Source organism: Stomoxys calcitrans, chromosome 5 (assembly GCF_963082655.1).
Source record: "Stomoxys calcitrans chromosome 5, idStoCalc2.1, whole genome shotgun sequence".
NCBI classification, from domain to species: Eukaryota; Metazoa; Arthropoda; class Insecta; order Diptera; family Muscidae; genus Stomoxys; species Stomoxys calcitrans.
In genome coordinates this window covers 132844903-132865617 of record NC_081556.1, presented here as the reverse complement: position 1 = coordinate 132865617, position 20715 = coordinate 132844903, and the positions used below count along the sequence as shown (strand labels likewise).

At 38.9% G+C, this 20715-nt stretch overlaps 1 protein-coding gene across 1 annotated transcript; it reads left to right on the top strand.

Annotated features, from left to right (window-relative positions):
- The first annotated feature begins 658 nt into the window (after window positions 1-658).
- On the top strand, window positions 659-16351 carry LOC106094192 (solute carrier organic anion transporter family member 74D). Its single transcript, XM_013261391.2, has 9 exons — window positions 659-828; window positions 902-1131; window positions 1410-1742; window positions 1809-2271; window positions 7550-7756; window positions 7827-7974; window positions 15563-15679; window positions 15796-16121; window positions 16177-16351. The coding sequence occupies exons 1-9, from the start codon at window positions 659-661 to the stop codon at window positions 16349-16351; spliced, it is 2169 nt and encodes a 722-aa protein (XP_013116845.2).
- Window positions 16352-20715: the final 4364 nt, after the last annotated feature.

Below are 20715 nucleotides of genomic sequence, written 5' to 3'. Positions count from 1 at the left end.
AGCTATCTAAAGGGTTGCCCAAAAAGTAATTGCGGATTTTTTAAAAGAAAGTAAATTCATTTCTAATAAAACTTAGAATGAACTTTAATCAAATATACTTGTTTACACTTTTTTTCTAAAGCAAGCTAAAAGTAACAGCTGATAACTGACAGAAGAAAGAATGCAATTACAGAGTCACAAGCTGTGAAAAAATTTGTCAACGCCGACTATATGAAAAATCCGCAATTACTTTTTGGGCAACCCAATACAATGGAACGAATTCGATATCCGCATTCAAGGCGAAATGCCCCCTCACTATAAAGATTTTATAGAGTTAAAGAAGGCGCAGCGGATCGGGCCCGGTTCGGCTAGTTATACATATATTGTTGGTTTTCTGAACTCCCCGATGTCTTTCTATATCATTTTCTCTATCACACCGTATTTGTAAATGTAAATAGTGTGTTCAACTAAGTTAACATGACCTACCTATTACCGCTACTACTACTGACCGATAATAATATAGGGTATCTTACAGTTTTATTATTATAAGCAAATTGATAAGAAATCCATATTATTTTAGCCAGTCACAAAAAAACGTTTAAGAAAATTTTTTGGCTAACATTCAGTCAGTGACTGAACGTTAAGATTAGAGGTGTCCTCCAAAAAAACCGAAATAAAAATGTCAAAAACAGAAGCGGATGAACAAAATGATCGGGAATCAAGTAAAAAACTGTTGAATACCCAAAAGTCAGTGGATCCCCAGGAATTGAGGAAGTTTATGAATGACATGCCCCTTACCCAGGATACGACCTGTGGATTTTTGTGTTTTCGAGGGCCAAATTTGCAAAAGTGAATATAAAATTTTTCAAATATATTTTCTGTGTGCTCGAAATTAAAGCTGAAAAATATGCCTCATCCTTAGATTAGCCAATCAAACGGCTTATGTTATCATTTATGGCATGGTTGGCTGTGTCTTCTCCATGACCAATTCATATTTTCATGGTACCATTTCAACGCTGGAAAAACGCTTTAAAATTCCCTCCCGCAATACGGGTATGATTATGATTGGCAATGATTTGAGTCAGGTGCTGTGTTCGGCCTTTTTGGGTTATTATGCTGGCAAAAAACATAGGCCGAGATGGATGGGCTTTGGTAAGTAAAATAAGGAAGTTTCTGTGAATTTTGGTTTTCTGCTACCAAAGTAAACTTTTAGTGGTAAACAAATCAATATTACGATGAGTTACAAACGGAATGACAAAGTTAGTTTGCCATACATAAAAAAAGTTAAAAAAACATGCCAAATACGATCCGAAGTTGTAGGGCATATACGATTCGGCATAGCCCCGCCTCATACGTTTTTATTTGTTTTGTGATTTGGTTTGTTTGTCGAATTTCAAATTAACCCCTTTTCACCCTTTTCCCCTCTCTAGGTTTATTGACATTAATCGTCTTCTGCATGTTAACGGTCACTCCTCATTTCATCTATGGCCCCGGTGAAGATGCCTTAAGTCTAACCAAGGAATATGGGGCTGTATCGGATATAAATATATCTTCACAGGATTTAGAGGAACAAAGACAAAAAATTTTATGCCGTACCGATGGTACTGGTGTGGAGTGTGAGATACGCGAAGGAAATTTATTACCACAGATTTTGATGTTCATAGCACAATTCATAGCAGGTGTAGGGGGTTCCCTCTACTACACCTTGGGGGTGTCCTATATGGATGATAACACCGAAAAAGCCAAGGCGCCAGCTATGTTGAGTAAGGATATTAAAGACAAAACAATGAAATGTTTCTCTTTCTAAACTTTTCATAACACAATTTCAGGTATTTCCTATTTCTTTGGCCTGTTGGGACCCTCTTTGGGCTACACTCTGGCCTCCATGTGTTTGCGGGTCTACATAGCCCCCAGCCTTACACCCATTATCAATAACAAAGACTCACGCTGGCTGGGAGCCTGGTGGCTGGGCTGGCTTATAACCGCTGGCCTCATATTCTGTTTTGGCCTTTGCATGTGCATGTTCCCCCGCGAATTACCCATGACCGCCGCGCGCCGTAAATTACAACAACTTAAGGCCAAAGAGGAGAATATGGGCCAATCTGTGGAACAAGTTGCCCACGTCACCTCATTTAGCGATATGCTGAGGACCTTCAAAATGTTCTTTCAGAACAAAATAATTTTCTTCAATATGCTGTCGAATACATTTTTCTTCTTCGGTTATCTGCCGTATTGGATATTTACAGCCAAGTATATAGAAATTCAATATCGACAATCAGCGTCTACTTCAAGGTGAGTTGCATTGTGATAACACCAAATGGTGGATTTTTTTTTTTTTTTTTTTGTTTAAAAGGTTATTTGCCATAGAGTGAGTTAGCAGCAATGCGGCATTTAATCGGTAGCATCATAAATGGAAATGACTGGGCCAAAATATCAGATGCAGATAAAATAAATGGCACGTTTTTGCCCTCAGCGATGGGGTTTGTTGACTTATGCATAGAAGGGGTTTTTAAAGGCTTTACCCTAAGGGTGAGGGTATACTAAACAAGTAATACGAGAACTGGGTATCAAATGCTAACCCCACCTTGATTACAAAAAAATTACAAGCGGACAAACGGCACAGAAAGGATACCAAACGGATATAGCTAAGCCGAAACAGGAAGAATTTTTTTTCATGGAATTTTTACCCATGGTACCCTGAAAATATTTTGATCCTAAACACTAGTTAAAATTAACTAAATTTGGAAAATATTGAACTTCCTTTTTGTGGGGAGCGGATGAATTTTTTATAACTCTTAATAGGTTGATATTTTCGGAGAAAAATCACTCAAGGATGATTATCTGCGTCTTTTTCCAGTGGAGCGGCAGATCTAAAGCCCGAGAGTAGGCTTATAATGAACTCCAAAGACCCAACAGCTGCGGCGATATTTTCAGGCGTTAACATATTGTCTGCAAATGAGACCTCGATTGGTGGAGTGGCGGCACCAGGCTCGTAAATCAATACGCTATTTAAGATGTTGAAATAATAATAGGCGCAACGCTCTCAGATTTATTGAGAGGCTTGGTGCGAACGATCCTAAAATCGATAAGGAGAGAAGATCCCTTAATTGAGCTCGGATATTCGCTGCAGAGGCTACCCCAAAGGCTTTACGTCTAGATTCGGAAACGTCACCGCAGTCAGCCAAAAGGCTGCGATCACCTGAGGGGCATCCCTTGCCCAAAAGAACTAAGCCGAACTATGGTAATATGGGTCCAATAACCTTGTTGATGTCTCTAGGGACAACTTGATGATGGTAGTTGTCGACAATGGTGGAAGACAGGGCATACCTGCGAACAATTGGAGTGGGATAGTCAAAGGACTTTCATCTGTATACTCTGATGTCCTTGCAGAATTGCCTCGCCCTCCTCCAGTTTGTGACGATGCAGGCTGATATCGAGGCCGATACAAGCTAATTGCTTTTGGGGATCGTTGCGCCCTAAAAAAGATTGGCGAGATCTGGCCAGGCGCAGCACAGGATTTAGTCAAGAAGGAAGATATTTCTTTCGAAATATGGCACACGCTTGGATACCAAGGATTCCCTCAGTTGCTGAAGCCATACTTGGGAGACTAAGGGACTGTAATCTCAATCTTTCAAGCACTGACTGGAAGATTGGTAGATTGGATGAAGCTGATGGCGAAAGGAGACATGCAGTATTCGTACCAAACACTGGTTGTCTCGCAGACAAGTCTGAAAGAGTTATATCTCAACACCTTGAGATGGGAAGGTGTATAGAAGCGGTGGGGTTGAGGTATCAGTAGACGACTCAGCAGTTGTTGCTGAACTCTTGTCTGAAGAACTATCGACAACATATCTAAAGTTTGCAGGAGACTGGAAATCCCCCTGCAACAATCATTAGAGGAGGGAAATGCATCAAGACGGGACCCGAAGAGCTCTGTGTGGTTGGGCCATCCGGTTGGATTGGGCTCAATGTGAGCGCCAGCGGGAAAGGACGGAACTAAAAAGGTACTTCAACAGCAGCAGCTAGTGAAGCATCTAAGGAGGAATCATCCACACCACAAGTGACCAGTATCTTAGGGAATAGTTATTCTACTACTTTCTTGACTGTCCCTAATGTCTAAGGAAACCCGCCATGACAAGATCGAATAAATCTTGTTAGGATGAAGTCCTGGCGGACTCAGAAGACAAGACGAACACTGTTGCTTGGACCTTCTCCAGTTTATGACGATGCAAGCTGGTATCGGGGCCCATACAAACTAATTGCTTTCGGTGATCAACGTTCAATTGGCATGTATCGTAGCACCCTAAAAAAGATTGGCGAGATCTGGCCAGGGTAGCACTGAATTTAGTCAAGAAGCAAGATGTTTCTTCTCGACCAAAGGCACGCGCATGGATACCATTCCCTGAGATTCTGAATACATGCCTGGGAGACTAAGGGACAGTAGATGGGATGAGGCTGACGGCGATCGAGAACATACAGTTATCGTATTAAACTCCTGCTGCCTCGTAGACCTCAACAAGTCTGAAGGAGTTGTATCCTATGGATTTAACAAGTTGAAACTGAAGGTGTATAGAGGCGGTGGGGTTGAGGAATCAGAAGACGCCTCAGCAGTTGTTGCAGAACACTTGTCTGAGGAACTATCGACCACATCTCAGAAGTCTGGGGGATTGCAGGACTGAAAATCCCCCAGCCACGACCGAAACAGGGGGGAAAGACTTCGAGACGGGACGCGACAAGCCCTATGTGGGTGAGCCATCCGGTTTGATTAGGCTCAAGGTGTGCGCCAGCGGGATACTCTAAAGGCATTTCGACAGCAGCAGCTAGTGAATCAACTAAGGAGGAATCATCCACACCGTAAGTGACCAGTGTCTTGAGGAAGAGTGGTTCCACTGCTTTCTTAACTGTCCCTAGATGTGTAGGGTAACTCACCATGACAAGATCGAACATATCTTGTTTGGAAAATCTAAACCCTGGCTATGGTCCGGTATATGCAGATAAATCTCTACCATTGTAAGGCAGCATCTACGGCACCATCTGATGGCAGCAGGAGTCGACTTTTTTATACCCACCACCGTTTGCAACACATCGAAATATCCATTTCCGACCCTATAAAGTATATATATTCTTGATCAGCGTAAAAATCTAAGACGATCTAGACATGTCCGTCCGTCTGTCTGTTGAAATCACGCTACAGTCTTTAAAAATAGAGATATTGAGCTGAAATTTTGCACAGATCCTTTTTTTTTGTCCATAAGCAGGTTAAGTTCGAAGATGGACTATATCGGACTATATCTTGATATAGCCCCCATATAGACCGATCCGCCGATTTAGGGTCTTAGGCCCATAAAAGCCACATTTATTATCTGATTTTGCTGAAATTTGGGGCAGTGAGTTGTGTTAGGCCCTTCGACATCCTTTGTCAATTTGGCCCCGATCGGTCCAGATTTGGATATAGCTGCCATCTAGACCGATCCTCCGATTTAGGGTCTAAGGCCCATAAAAGCCACATTTATTATCTGATTTCACTGAAATTTGAGACAGTGAGTTATGTTAGGCCTTTCGACTTCCTTCGTTAGTTTGGCCCGGATCGGTTCAGATTTGGATATAGCTGCCATATAGACCGATCCTCCGGTTTAGGGTCTTAGGCCCACAAAAGCCACATTTATTATACGATTTTGATGAAATTCTGGACAGTGAATTGTGTAAGGCCCTTCGACATCCTTCGTTAATTTGGCTCAGATCGGTTCAGAATTGGATATAGCTGCCATATAAACCGATCCTCCGATTTATGGTGTTAGGCCCATAAAAGCCACATTTATTGTCCGATTTTGCTGAAATTTGGGACAGTAAGTTGTGTTAGGCCCTTTGACATATTTCTGCAATTTGGTTCAGATCAGTGCAGATTTGGATATAGCTGTCATATAGACCGATTTCTTGATTTATGGTTTTAGGCCATTAAAATGCTCATTTATTGTCCGATGTCGCCGAAATTTGGGACAGTGAGTTAAGTTAAGCCCCTTGACATACTTCTGCAATATCGCACAGATCGGTCTAGATTTGGATATAGCTGCCATATAGACCGATATCTAGGTTTTAGGTTTTGGGGCTATAAAAGATGCAATTATTGTCCGATATCGCTGACATTTGAGACAGTGAGTTAGGTTAGGCTCTTCGACGTCCTTCTTAAATTTTGCCCAGATCGGTCCAGTTTTGAATATAGCTGCCATATAGACCGATCTCTCTATATAAGGTTTTGGGCCCATAAAAGAGGCATTTATTGTCCGATTTCGCCGAAATTTGGGACAGTGCTTTGTGTAAGGATCTTCGACATTTTTATGCAACTTGGCCCAAATCGGTCCAGATTTGGATATAGCTGCCATGTAGACCGATATCTCGATTTAAAGTCTTGCCCCCATAAAAGGCGCATTTATAATCCGATTTCGCTGAAATTTGACACAGTGACTTATGTTAGGCTTTTCGACATCCGTGTCGTATATAGTTCAGATCGGTTTATTTTTAGATGTAGCTACGGTACTTATTATTATATTTGGCCCAAATCGGAACATATTTAGATATACTGATATGGGATATAAGGTATGAAATTTTCACCGAATTTTTGTGAAAGGTGGTTTACATATATACCCGAGGTGGTGGGTATCCAAAGTTCGGCCCGGCCGAACTTAACGCCTTTTTACTTGTTCTTATTCAGGAACTATGGGGGTGTGGAGGTATTGTCGTGGACTTAGAATTCCTGAATTTAAACCTTAAATTTAATTTGAAATTAATAAGTCTCATGACAGGCCGTCTTCCCTGGCGCGATTCTGAATTCAACAACTACCGTCGACTGTCGCAGATCTCTCAGCGAGATGACTGAACAGTTCAAAATTCACCTGTTCTGGGTTCCAATCCATAGAGATATCACAGGGAATTGTAGACGAGCTTGAGAGACTAGGATTTATTTTACACATTCCAGGGGAACACGAATCTGAGAATATGCCTCTAACGACATGTTTTTGAGGATCAGGTCCGAAAGGTCACAAAGTGGGGTTGTGATCACTCCAAAACTATGTGCCTCAATTTAGACTTGAAGGGGCCTTCCGCTTTGCACTTGCTGGTTAGATTATATCGAACCCTTGCTGTGAAAATGATGTAAACGACAAAATCCAAATTTTACAAGAGACGCTTTTGATGATTGGCCATTAAATTTTGGTATAGCACGTTTTTCAATCATATAACATTAAAGAACAGACAGCATTTTCAGACCAATTTTTTTTTTTTAATTTAACAGAGATTACTTTTGAAGACTAGAGAAAGAGATTACTGAAATTGATTGAAATGAGTTCAGATTGAACTATAGCTCCCATATTCGTCCGATTTGGACTAATAAAATTTTGTTTACATCATTTAGAATTAATAGATATAAATTAATATATAAAAGAATTAAAGGAACTCATGCCAGTACTTGATGAAAGAGGTGGATATTGAAACTTCCTTTAAGAAATTATTTGAATATTAAGAAGTTTTTTGCCTGTCAACTGATAGTTTGTTAATTTCTAATATCAACTTTCAGTATGGTTACAGGCACAGTGGCTTTGGTATTTTCTGCGGTCGGCATTTTGCTCTCGGGTTTCATTGTATCGAAATTTAAACCCAGAGCTCGTTATTTGGCAGCATGGAATATCATAGTTGATATCGTAACGATGGCTGGTATGATTGCCTATGCATTTATTGGTTGCCCTGCTAATGACAATTCGCTGATGAATAATTCCTATGACAGGTAAGAAGTACCGTGAAGAGAAATGTTAGTAATTCGTTAATCAATTTCATGACATCATATGCTTTTGCAGTGTTCTAAATACATCATTGAGTTGTAATAGTCTATGCCATTGTGACTATGTGCGTTATATGCCGGTATGTGGAGAAGATCAGATGACATATATTTCACCTTGTCATGCTGGATGTAAACAGGAATATATGGATGCTAATGGAGTTAAGGTAAGTTAGGAAATAATTTATAATTTTAAGAACTTTACTCTGCTTCTACTTAAATACTAAGAGTGAAGAGCTATTATCTTATGAAATAAGCAACTTTGAACAAGTAAAAAACATTAAGTTCGGTAGTTCCGAGCTTTGGACACCCCCTATCATGGATATGTTTTTTATCCTATTTTAGTATAACTCAACTATTGGGTTGCCTAAAAAGTAATTGCGTATTTTTTAAAAGAAAGTAAATACATTTTTAATAAAACTTAGAATGTACTTTTTATACCCTCCACCATAAGATGGGGGGTATACTAATTTCGTCATTCTGTTTGTAACTACTCGAAATATTCGTCTGAGACCCCATAAAGTATATATATTCTTGATCGTCGCGACATTTTATGTCGATCTAGCCATGTCCGTCCGTCTGTCCGTCCGTCCGTCCGTCCGTCTGTCGAAAGCACGCTAACTTCCGAAGGAGTAAAGCTAGCCGCTTGCAATTTTGCACAAATACTTCTTATTAGTGTAGGTCGGTTGGTATTGTAAATGGGCCATATCGGTCCATGTTTTGATATAGCTGCCATATAAACCGATCTAGGGTCTTGACTTCTTCAGCTCTAGAGTGCGCAAATCTTATTATATTTGTTGTTTGTTCGTTGTTATTATATCCAGCAACTGTGCCAAGTATGGTTCAAATCGGTCCATAACCTGATATAGCTGCCATATAAACCGATCTTGGGTCTTGACTTCTTGAGCCTCTAGCGTGCGCAATTCTTATCCGATCAGAATGAAATTTTGCACGACGTGTTTTGTTACGATATCCAACAACTGTGCCAAGTATGGTTCAAATCGGTTTATAACCTGATATAGCTGCCATATAAACCGATCTTGGGTCTTGACTTCTTGAGCCTCTAGAGTGCGCAATTCTTATCCAAATGAAATGAAATTTTGCACGACGTGTTTTGTTATTATATCCAACAACTGTGCCAAGTAAGGTTCAAATCGGTCCATAACCTGATATAGCTGCCATATAAACCGATCTTGGGTCTTGACTTCTTGAGCCTCTAGAGTGCGCAATTCTTATCCGATAGGAATGAAATTTCGCACGAAGTATTTTGTCATGATATCCAACAAATGTGTCAAGTATGGTTGAAATCGGTCCATAACCTGATATAGCTGTCATATAAACAGATCTGGGGATTTGACTTCTTGAGCTTCTAGAGGGCGCAATTCCTATCCGATTTGGCTGAAATTTAGCATGACGTATTTTATTTTTACTATCAACAACTGTGTCAAATAAGGTTCAAATCGGTTCATAACCTGATATAGCTGCCATATAAACCGATCTGGGATCTTGACTTCTTGACCCCTAGAGGTCGCAATTATTATCCGATATGCCTGCAATTTTGCACGACGGATCCTCTCATGACCATCAACAAACGTGTTTATTATGTTCTGAATCGGTCTATAGCCCGATACAGATCCCATATAAATCGATCTCTCTATTTTACTTCGTGAGCACCAATGGGCGCAATTCTTATTCGAATTGGCTGAAATTTTACACAGGTCTCCATCATATAATTTAATTGTGGTCCGAACCGGACCATATCTTGAAATCGTTTTAATAGCAGAGCAACTCTTTTCTTATATCCTTTTTTGCCTAAGAAGTGATGCCGGGAAAAGAACTCGACAAATGCGATCCATGGTGGAGGGTATATAAGATTCGGCCCGGCCGAACTTAGCACGCTTTTACTTGTTTTACACTTTTTTTTAAAGCAAGCTAAAAGTAACAGCTGATAACTGACAGAAGAAAGAATGCAGTTACAGAGTCACAAGCTGTGAAAAAAATTGTCAACGCCGACTATATGAAAAATCCGCACTTATATCCATATAAATGCCCAATTATGTACCGAGAACCCATATATAAGCCATAGTTACAGATTTGTGAGAAATCGGTTAATGAATGAGCCTTTTATGGGGTTAAAACCTTAAATCGACAGATCCCACTATATGGGACTATATCTATATATATATATTTATATGTATCTATATAAATAAAGGTTGATGTAAATCATACTCAGATCGGATATTAGGTGGCCTAGTTCAACTCACTGTTCCAAATTTCAGTAAAATCGTGTAAAAATAATCTTTATTATATGCTTAAAACCCTAAATCGGCAGATCGGTCTATATGACAGCTTTATGTAATTTAGTTGACCATACTCGGGTGGCCTAATCCAATTCGGATATCGGGTGGCCCAATCCAACTCAATGTTCCAAATTTCAGCGAAATCGGATAAGAAATTCAGCTTTTACGGGCTTATAAGGCAACTACATCAAAATATGGTCCAATGTGAACTATCTCCGGTTCGAACAGATAATGCCTAGTACTAGGTACTAACGGAAGGCCTAGACCAACTAACTGTTCTAAATTTCAGCGAAATCGGGCAACAAAAGAAGCTTTTATGGAGTAAAGTTCCTAAGGTGATCGTTATATATGACAGTTATGTCAAACTATGGTCCGATCAAGAGAATATTTGATTTGAATGTCGGGAGGCTTACAACTCATTGTTTCCAATTCATAAAAATCAGTTAATATATGCGGTAATTAAGGGCTTAAGACCCTTAATCCTCAAATCGGTCTATAAGGCAGCTATATATAAATATAGTCTAATCTGGACTAGGTTTCGATATTGGAAGGCCCATGGTCTAATCTGGACTAGGTTTCGGACATATGCCCTCCGACGTTCGAACCGAATATGGACCAGATGAATCATATTTCGACATAGCTGTTGTATAGAACTATCTGCCGATTTCGCTGAAATTTTACACAGTATGTGGCAGTGGGTCTCCCAATATCGAAACATATTACAGCTTATTGTTCCAACTTTAATAGAATGGGGTATGGGGTAATGAATGAACTTTTTATGGGCTCAAGGCCCTAAATCAGGAGATCGGTCTTCATGGCAGCTATATCGAAATATGGTCCGAAATAATACCAAATTTCAGAGAACTTGCTCAAAAACTAGGCATCTTATGTACTTATGATTCTATTTGGGTTCTAAGGCAAACCTTGGACATCGTGGCTTGGACAATGGCTTATAGTTTCCCATTCTTCGCAAAAGCCGGCCATTGTCATCGGAAATGTTATAATGTCTCACCATTCTCTCCATATGACCTACATACACAATCATTTACAGCACCTATTCTCCACAAGTTCTGGGTGCCGGGCCACAGAGATATCCCAGGGAATTATAAAGCGACACGAGCTTGCGAGACTAGGAAATACCCCACACATTCCAGGGATACTGGAATCGGTGGGTATGTATCTAGCGACATGTAAGCTAAGTTTTCAGGACCAGGCGTCTGGTCCGAAGTTTTCAGGACCAGACGCATGATAGAAGGTCACAAAGAGGGGGCTATGAGTATTCCAAAACTATGTGGCCTAATCGAAACGTGAAGATGCCTACCGCTTTGCTGTCCTTGGCTAGAACAGATGTCTCAGACATTGTGCCTGCAATGACAGGCCACTGTCTAATCGGAAAACATACTGGTAGACTGAATGTTGCCAGCAACGACTTTTGAAGAAGCTGTGAGGACATCGAAGAAGAAAAGACTATAAAACACCTTCTGTGTGTTTGTCCCGTCAATAGGAGTTCCACTTTAGGTTCTCATTTCTTTGAGAACCTGTCTGATTTAGCGGATGTGAACATTCGCAAGTTATTGGGCTTTTCAAAGCGATCTGCCACTTAAACCTTACCTAACTTAACCTTCGCCACAAATGCGGAGAGCTATACTGAGGTCCCACCTGCTTCCTCCCAGTAATAGATCGTATTCTCATCATCCGGATCCCCGATTGGGTTTCAGTTGACCTAACGAGAGTTTCTGTTCAGCAGTGCTACATGCGTTCGTTGCCCAAGCCCTTATCTCAGACTACGTCGCACCAAAAAGTTTCTCATGCGCCAAGTTTACTAATGATAGTCCCCTAGCTTCTAATGTCAATTCGTCTGCCGTTTCGTCCCCTATACTCCCCTAAGTGCCGGCAACCAAATGGGTCGGATCGTGCCATCCTCAAAGAAGGCGTTAATCTTCTTCTAACATTCCAAAACCGTTCGTGACCTTACTGTCCTGGTTTTTATAGCCCCGATGGCCAGTTTGAAAATCGCAAATTTGCCGATGAACATTTCATTAAGGAACAGGGGCAAACTTCTCACATATCAATGAATACTATCCATTTCTAGTTTTAAGCTCAATGATAAGGGGACTTCTTATAGCCGAGACTCAACGGCATGCCGCAGTGCAACACCTCTTTGGGAAGAAGAAATGTCCCCAGCGTTAGGAGGCGACAACTACGATGGCCAGTTTGCTGTTCGCAAAAATGTTAAAACTCGACGTCCTCGCGTTAACATCATACTACCTCACGTATTATGTGATTGCCCGGATCTCCACCTGTAGAACCGTATTATGGTGATGTTTTATTAAAGAAAGGAAGAAACTTCTGTCACTGGGCCCTCTATGTAGACCCTCAGTCAATACCAGTCTTCCATCAATCTAACACTGTTCCACTGGCATGACCTGACCTGAAGTATCGTCTCAAGATATCCGATCCGAAACCTCTACTAATTTTATCCAGGTGATAGGAATCGCCTTGATTATACTATTGGGTTGCCCAAAAAGTAATTGCGGATTTTTCATATAGTCGGCGTTGACAAATTTTTTCACAGCTTGTGACTCTGTAATTGCATTCTTTCTTCTGTCAGTTATCAGCTGTTACTTTTAGCTTGCTTTAGAAAAAAACTGTAAAAAAAGTATATTTGATTAAAGTTTATTCTAAGTTTTATTAAAAATGCATTTACTTTCTTTTAAAAAATTCGCAATTACTTTTTGGGCAACCCAATACGATGGTGTGACCTGCTTTTATCTTCTATCCATTCTCCTCTCACCCTATGTCTCATAGTCGCAGTGGCTGCCTCATACTTAATATGTATGTAAGATATCTAGAATAATCTAGTGCCCTGGTAGGAATAGTTCTTATAGCCCACCTATGATAAGGCAATATAATCTCTGAACCTGTTTTAATGTTCATACATTGCACTTCTCTCTGTCGCCGTCCTCAAAACTGCAGAGCCGTAAGTTAGCATTGGTCCAAATACGCTTTTACACTCAGATTAAGTTTTTTTTTAAGCTTTCTTAATGCAATCCTGGACACTTCGAGTTCAGTTTCTCATGCAAGATCTAAAAATACAAATTTGCCCACGAACATTCAATAAAGGAACCGGGGGCGAACTTCTCCCACATTATTGGGATTGCTGTTCGATACAATTGCTGCAGCGCGACACCTCTATGGTCAGAAGCTTTAAAATGGATGCTGCATTTACCCATACATGGCATAGTACCTTACAAATGTCGCCGGTCATAACCACCGCCAAACATTTTCTGATCTTCCCGCCAGATTTCCAACCCATGCGTTCAGCGTCATGCTAATCTCTGTGCAATGGTTCTCTCCCATCCAGGATCACTCTTAAGTGTTTGACCTTGTGGGAAATCGAAATTACGCCTCGAATTGGTGCACCTTTATCTTCCTTACAAACAGGCACAGTTGAATCTTCTCTTGATTAATCTATAGACACCTAGGGTAATCCCAGTTGTACGCCATTTTCGAGATCCTTTCCGGTCGTTATTCCCCTTTTAGTGTTGGCTCTGAGCTCTTCCAACGTCGTCGACTTGTTGGCATAGACCAATGACTTGACGTAGCCCTAAAGAAAATAATTTTTGGGGCACGAACGAGGCGGGTAATCAACTGGACCATTTCTTGAGATAACACGCCCAACGAACTTTATCTTCAATAAATCAATTGTAATATCTTCCAGTTCAGGCCAAAAATAATCAGTGAGCATGTCATGCGGTAGCGTTGTGCTTTTACGGTAATGTGACAAATAGCATTGTGAAAGAAGAAGTATGGCCCAATGACGCCGCCGACATGGAAACGGCACTTAACAATTATTTTTTATGGATGAAGTGTTGATTTGTGAAGTACATGGGGATATTTGAAGTTCATGAGAATCAATAACGCATATTTTGCTTATTGACGAACGCATTAAGCCAACAATGAGCTTCGTCGCTGAAGATGCTTTTGCTCTTAAAGTAGCGCTCAACGACTCCGAATTTTGGTAATAAATTTTTATGATTTGCAGGAGCAATCGTTCGTGTACTTTGTCATGCTAAATATGTTACAATGCCGACATTGTTCGTTTGTGTACTTTACCAAGATGAAAATATTACAATGGAAATTTGTCCACAGAAGCAAACTTCTCACATATCAATGAGTACTGTCCGATTCAAGTTTGCGTTGAATGATAAGCGAACGGCGTGGTGCAGTGCGACACATCCTTCTTGAGAAGTTTTTGCCAGCATTAGCAGGGATAACCACAACTGAAATTTTTTTCTGAAGTTCTCACCTGAATGCGAACCCAGGCGTTCGGCGTCATAGGCAGACATGCTAACATCTGCGCTACGGTTTGGAGTTTAGTTCGATGATTAGTGAATGAGTGCGTTCACAAATTAAATTCAGAGTTGTCAAGTCCCTATGGGAAACCATTTATTAAAACTTCGTTTGGGTTCAAACCTGTCTTCAGTCAGAATCCGTAGTGGGCTATTTATGGTGGTCACCCCTGAAGTGGTGGTGTGGCGTCGCCTGTGCCGTTTTATACTTTATTTGTATGCCATTGAACGCATATTTTATCCATATGATCCAAGTTTCTTATCAAATACCTAACATTCACTTGGTACCAGTCTAAGGATTGGATTATTATGTCGTTCCTCACATTATTAAAAGTTTCTTCGATGTCAATGCATACCGCTAGCGTGCACATCTTGACATCCAATTATTCTTCTATTGAAGGCACTACCTAGTGCAGGGCGGTCTCCACCGATGCCTCCTTGACATAGGTTTGTTGCTAGTATCTGATCGATTTGCTTGGTTTCATTCTCTCATTATGGTATACACCAAACGTTTCATGATTTTCAGTAAAAAACACTTACGATTAATAGATCTTTGGTGCCACATAACGTCATTGCTGGGGTTGGGTCCGAACCAGGTATTCAGAATATATGCAGCGTGACGCAAATATATCGACAATGTTGGAAATTTCCCTGGCCCGTCGAGGGGTTTTCCTGAACTGAAACGGACTTTTTTCTTCGAATGGTACTACTATTCTTATTGTAATCCTATTGCTCCTATTATGCATGGGCAAACCAAAGCATCTTCCCGATATTGGTTTTCACCTTATATCGCAAAACTATAATTGCACAAAATTCCGAAGACTACTCGGAGAAAGACGTGCAAGATGCTTTGGATTACCCGAGCATAGAAGACAGTGCCATGTCAATAGCATTGCGACAGCAATAATGAGTCCTTCCATTGAGTATCATTCGAAAACTTTTTCAATTTTTTAAGAGCCATCTATTGTACTGTATGACATTTTTCCGTTTGAGTCCTTACATTGAATTCAATCTGTTTAACCGCCATCTAAGTATATAGCAAAATTATATTTATATCTAATCTGTTAATTTATAATTAAACATAATTAATTATTTACTTAAAGAGTTTCTACGATTGTTCCTGTATACCCAGTACTTCAAATGAAACCTTGAGTGGAAACTTATCCTTTAAGAGATTGTCATTATCCGATATCAACGACTCATTATTCAGTGACACAAAGGTAAACATTTGATTTTCAAGTTGTTAACTGTCTTTTAAAGCATAATTGAAATAAAATACAGCTTGAGAACTGTATCTTTGACCATAGAAAGTATTTTAACATATTCCCCATCTTAGCTCTCATTGGGAAGTGGAGGTCAGGCCATGTCTGGTGCCTGTCCGGTGAATTGCTCCTATCAATTCATTAGCTTTTTGGCTGTAATGTGCACCATCAAATTCTTTGCGGCCAGCGGCAGAGCCTCCAATATGTTGATAACAATGCGTGCTGTAGCTCCACAGGATAAAGCAGCCATTATGGGCTTTGGGGTTATGTTTATATCCTTAGTCTGTTTTGTGCCGGCGCCCATACTTTTTGGATGGATATTTGATACAAATTGTTTGGTTTGGGGCAAAACATGCACCAACAAAGGCAACTGTTGGCTATACGACTCGGCGAATTTGAGGTTAGATTAATGAAAAAAACTTTAACAAAAAATGATTTTCGATTTTTCTTTTTAGAGTTACACTAAATTCCGTGGCTGCCAGTTTTGTCTTCATCAGCATTTTCTGCAACAGTGGAGTTTGGTACCATGTCAAAAATCTCAAAGTATTCGATGATGAAGATGAGAATAACAAGGAAATGAAGGTTATTTCATCGGATAACAATACGCATAGTAGTAATTTAAAGGATTGAGAGGACTAGGTTTATATATATGCAAATAAATTATTTACGAATTTATTTTAACACAAAAACTTTAGAATAAGTTTTGTTTAATAATAAGGAACTGACAAAACCAAAGTCCAATTAGATTTGGTATATTAAGCATTGATGTTTAAAGATCTCCTACAACAAATTGTGGGAAAAATTCAGCTAAATCGAAAAAAAAAACACTAAACCAGAAGAGCGTATACACCATGGATCGCATTACTCTAGTTTTTTTTTTAATGATTTTTCCAGAATAGGTGGCAAAATAAGGTTAAAACCCGCTTTGGAATAGGGATGGCAAACTATCGATAATCTTAACATTCGATATTTATAATAATAAATATCGATAGCATCGATACCATCGTTAATATCCCTTACCTATATTTCAAACGAATATGAGAGGTAACCAGTAAAAACTCATTAAATTCCGCGTTAAATTTTGATATCCACCACCATAGATACATTTATTATCAAAATTTATTATAACACTACTATGCAAATTTGCCCATGAACATTCCATTAAGGAACCGAGGCAAACTTCTCACAAATCAATGAGTGCTGTCCCATTCAATTTTAAGCTCAATGACAAGGAACCTTCTTTTTATAGCCGAGTCCGAACGGCGTGCCGCAGAGCGACACCTCTTTGAGGAGAAGTATTTACATGGCAAAGTTCCTCACAAATGTCGCCAGCATTAAAAGGGAATAACCACCACTGAAAAATTTTTTAATGCTCATTCCTGGTTTCAAACCAAGGCGTTCAGCGTAATAGGCGAACATGCTGACCTCTGCGTTAAGGTGGTCTCCATAACAATACTATATCCATATTAATATCCAAATATATTCCGATCTTTAGACGTTATCTATCTATGATCGAAAAATGGGCAGAAAAACTAGCACTTCTAAATTTATTTGTGAATTCGACCCATGTTTGAATATTTGTTTTTCTTTATTAAAAATCGAGTTTGAGGTCTTTTTTTAACCAAAAATATAACAATAAAACATATATGTAATAGTTTGTAACAGCCAAAAAATACTCATCCCGCGTTTGTCAAAATTGTAATTCACGATAAATTCGAATATATTTTTCTAAGAATCCATAAACCTTAAACCAAAATCGAGCTTTAGATTTTTTTAAAATATATACCCATCCTAATGTATATGAATATTTGTTCATTGAATAGGATATCACAACACCATTTGCGTAACACATAGTTTTAGAATCACATTTCTTCTCGAGTTAGATACTCTTAATGCTAGGCCATCTATTGTAAATACTGTGAACAAAAATGTTGCCTCTAGCGTATATCAAACGAACTGGGCAAAATTTTCAAAGTGCAAACGGCCCATGGTGTTTTTGAAGCAATGACACGAACCGAATATGCAATGGCGTTATTATCGTTATACAAAGTGCGCAGAATAATTTTTGGATTTGAGCGCCATCTGCTGTTAGCAAGAATAGTGGCAAACAGTGAAGACGTAAACCAATGGGTTTGATTCATATTAAATAGACAGAGGGCAGGCTTGTGTATAAACTTATTGAAAAGAAAAAGGAGTTTTGTAAGAAATAGTAAGAATGTTTGTGTTTTTAGCCTTTTTGAAGAAATAAATGTTAGATGTTAAATGTTAAATGTAATCTTTTCTGCCAAATTGCAAGAGAATCGGTTAACAAATTAACATTTTATTTCAAAAACGGACGAAAATATATATGAGAGCTATATCTAAATCTGAACCGATTTCGAGCATACTTATCATATACTGTGGTAGTCATCGAGGAAAGCGTTGTGGAAAGTTTTGGCAAGTTTGGTCAATAAATGCGTTTGCAGTAGCTCTAGAAGTGAAAATCGGGCTATATCCATATATGGCAGCTATATCTAAATCTGAACCGATTTTTTAGAAATTCACTAGTATTCTCGAGAGTTATAAGAAAATCCTCCTGCCAAATTTCGAGAGAATCGGTTAACAAATTAGCACTTTATTGTAATAATTTGTCAAAATCGGACGAAAATATATATGGGAGCTATATCTAAATCTGAACATCTTTAGGCCAAAAAATATACCTGTACCAAATTTAAAGACGATCGGATAAAAACAGCGACCTGTGCTTTGTACACTAATTAACACATATATTTATCAATGGGTCTATCTCTCTTCGTTGTGGGTGTTACAAACAAATGCACAAAGTTAGAATACCATGTACCACAGTAATGGTGTAGGGTATAAAAATACCCCTAAAACTGAACACATTTGTGGATTATGGCAAAAAACGGCTCCAATCTGATATCTGTTTTATGGCCAAGTGTTTCAGGCACGCCTCACCTCATAAATTCCCCCTTAACCACATATATATACCGACTATAGTAATATGTTGCTCAAATGAGGTTTTTGGAAGTAGAATATGAATCTGATATACACTTTCGGGGCAAAGGGATAAACTACTTCAATCCACCACCAAAACCAAGAGAATGAAGTAGATCTAATGTTCAAACTTTAACAGACGGACTCTTCCCTTACCTAATTTTCAAAAACGCTAGATCTCGGAAATGTGTGGGGCGATTTAAGCGAAATTTAGTTTGTTTATAATAACTCAAAAACAGAAATTTGGCACCCTTATTTAGGATGGGATATCTAAGGGGGCGCGTCAACTCCAAAGCCCGCCAAATGGAAATATAAATCAATAATGACAATATGGGGCTCAAATTAAATGTATTTGAGACTCCAGCACGAATCTGATATTTGAAGTTCGACTTCACCCCCAAAAATATGGGGGTATTTCGTTTTGGAAATTTTTTTTACATGTCGTCGAATGAAAATTCGATGTACTGGATTTATTTATAATAAAACTTAATTTTAATAAATGAGCAACAAAAACTTGTCATCCGCCACACGATAAAATTAATGTACAATATTTATTATTCTTAACTGCCAAGATGCGTTCCGGCCTTTAGGAAATAAATCAGATCATTTACCCAAGCACTTAACTACAGCCCAATTTCTATAAACTTACCTACAAGGTCACGAGCTACAAATTTGTTGATTTATGACTATAAGAAATTGCACTGATTTCCTTTATTAAAACACAAACATTTTTCATTACGATTGCTATTTGAAAAACTATTTTGGTAATGGAATAGGATAACGTAATCCCGATTATTTTGCTTTGGTAAAGGTCTTGACTAATCGAAGCTTTATATTTTTTTTATCTTGGACACGAAAAAAGCTCTTAAGCAAACTAAACGAAGCTTAATTAATGTAACTTGGATAAATAACAAAACACTTATTCCACTGAACACGACATTCTCAACAGCGCTCTCTCTCTCTATTTTCTTCTCGCGTTGCATAAAAACAAAACAACATGATTAATGGATACACACACGGCGAACAACGAAACCGAAAACCGCAGCCCAGCATAATTGCTTTTTGCCAATTCTTTGTTTTTTGCAAATTCCAATGCATTTTAGACGAATAAATCAATTAATTTATTAGTTGCACTTCACTTTTCTAGTAATTTATTGCACTTTTAAAACGATTTTACAGTTTTGATTCACATTTCAATAAAAACTTTAAGGAGGGCTTAAATTAGCATGCGACCGATTGAAGAATTTTGACACAACTAAAAAGATTAAGCAACAAGTGGCGAATGGAGTGTGAAGGAATGGGGTGGTGAGAGCCAAAATAGTTATGTTGCTCTTCTGTTGTCAATGCAATTAAGAGCGCTGTTGTGTATATATGTATGTATTATTAAAAGGCCAAGGTTTTATGAAGGCGCTTTTGCGGTACATATTACGGCCAAACGGTTGAACGGATTACAATGAAATTGGCATCGATCGAAAAATATTTTTTCACAGAAGCGACGAATATATACGAAAGCTACGAAGCTATTGTTCGAAAAGAAAAGCCACGAGAAAGAGGAATTAATTTTCAATAAAAGAAGAAGAAACATAAACACAGGCAAATTGTTGTTGATTTTTTTTCGAAAGCATTTGTTATGGGTGTGAATGCAAAGCCATAGTTGGGAGTATTAGTGGTTAGGGTAAGAAAAACAAATGGTGCAAGAGAGTTTTACTATTTGGGTGAGGGTGTTGTGGGGGTGTGATGTGCGTGGCCCTACTAGGAATGTATATGAGCTTTAACGTTCGAGGCATTTGCATTTTTATTGTAGTTGTTGTTGTTGTTTTTTCTATATGTTGCGACCAGCATAACAAGAAACAACATTTTCTAATTACAGTACAGGTCGTTTGCAGTGTGTGGGTGTCAGAGTGTCACTTTTTCTTTTGAAACATAGAAGTGAACATTAAAAAGATAGACAGTTGTGAACGATTCTGCTCAGATAAAGTAAGTTATTATGAGGCTAT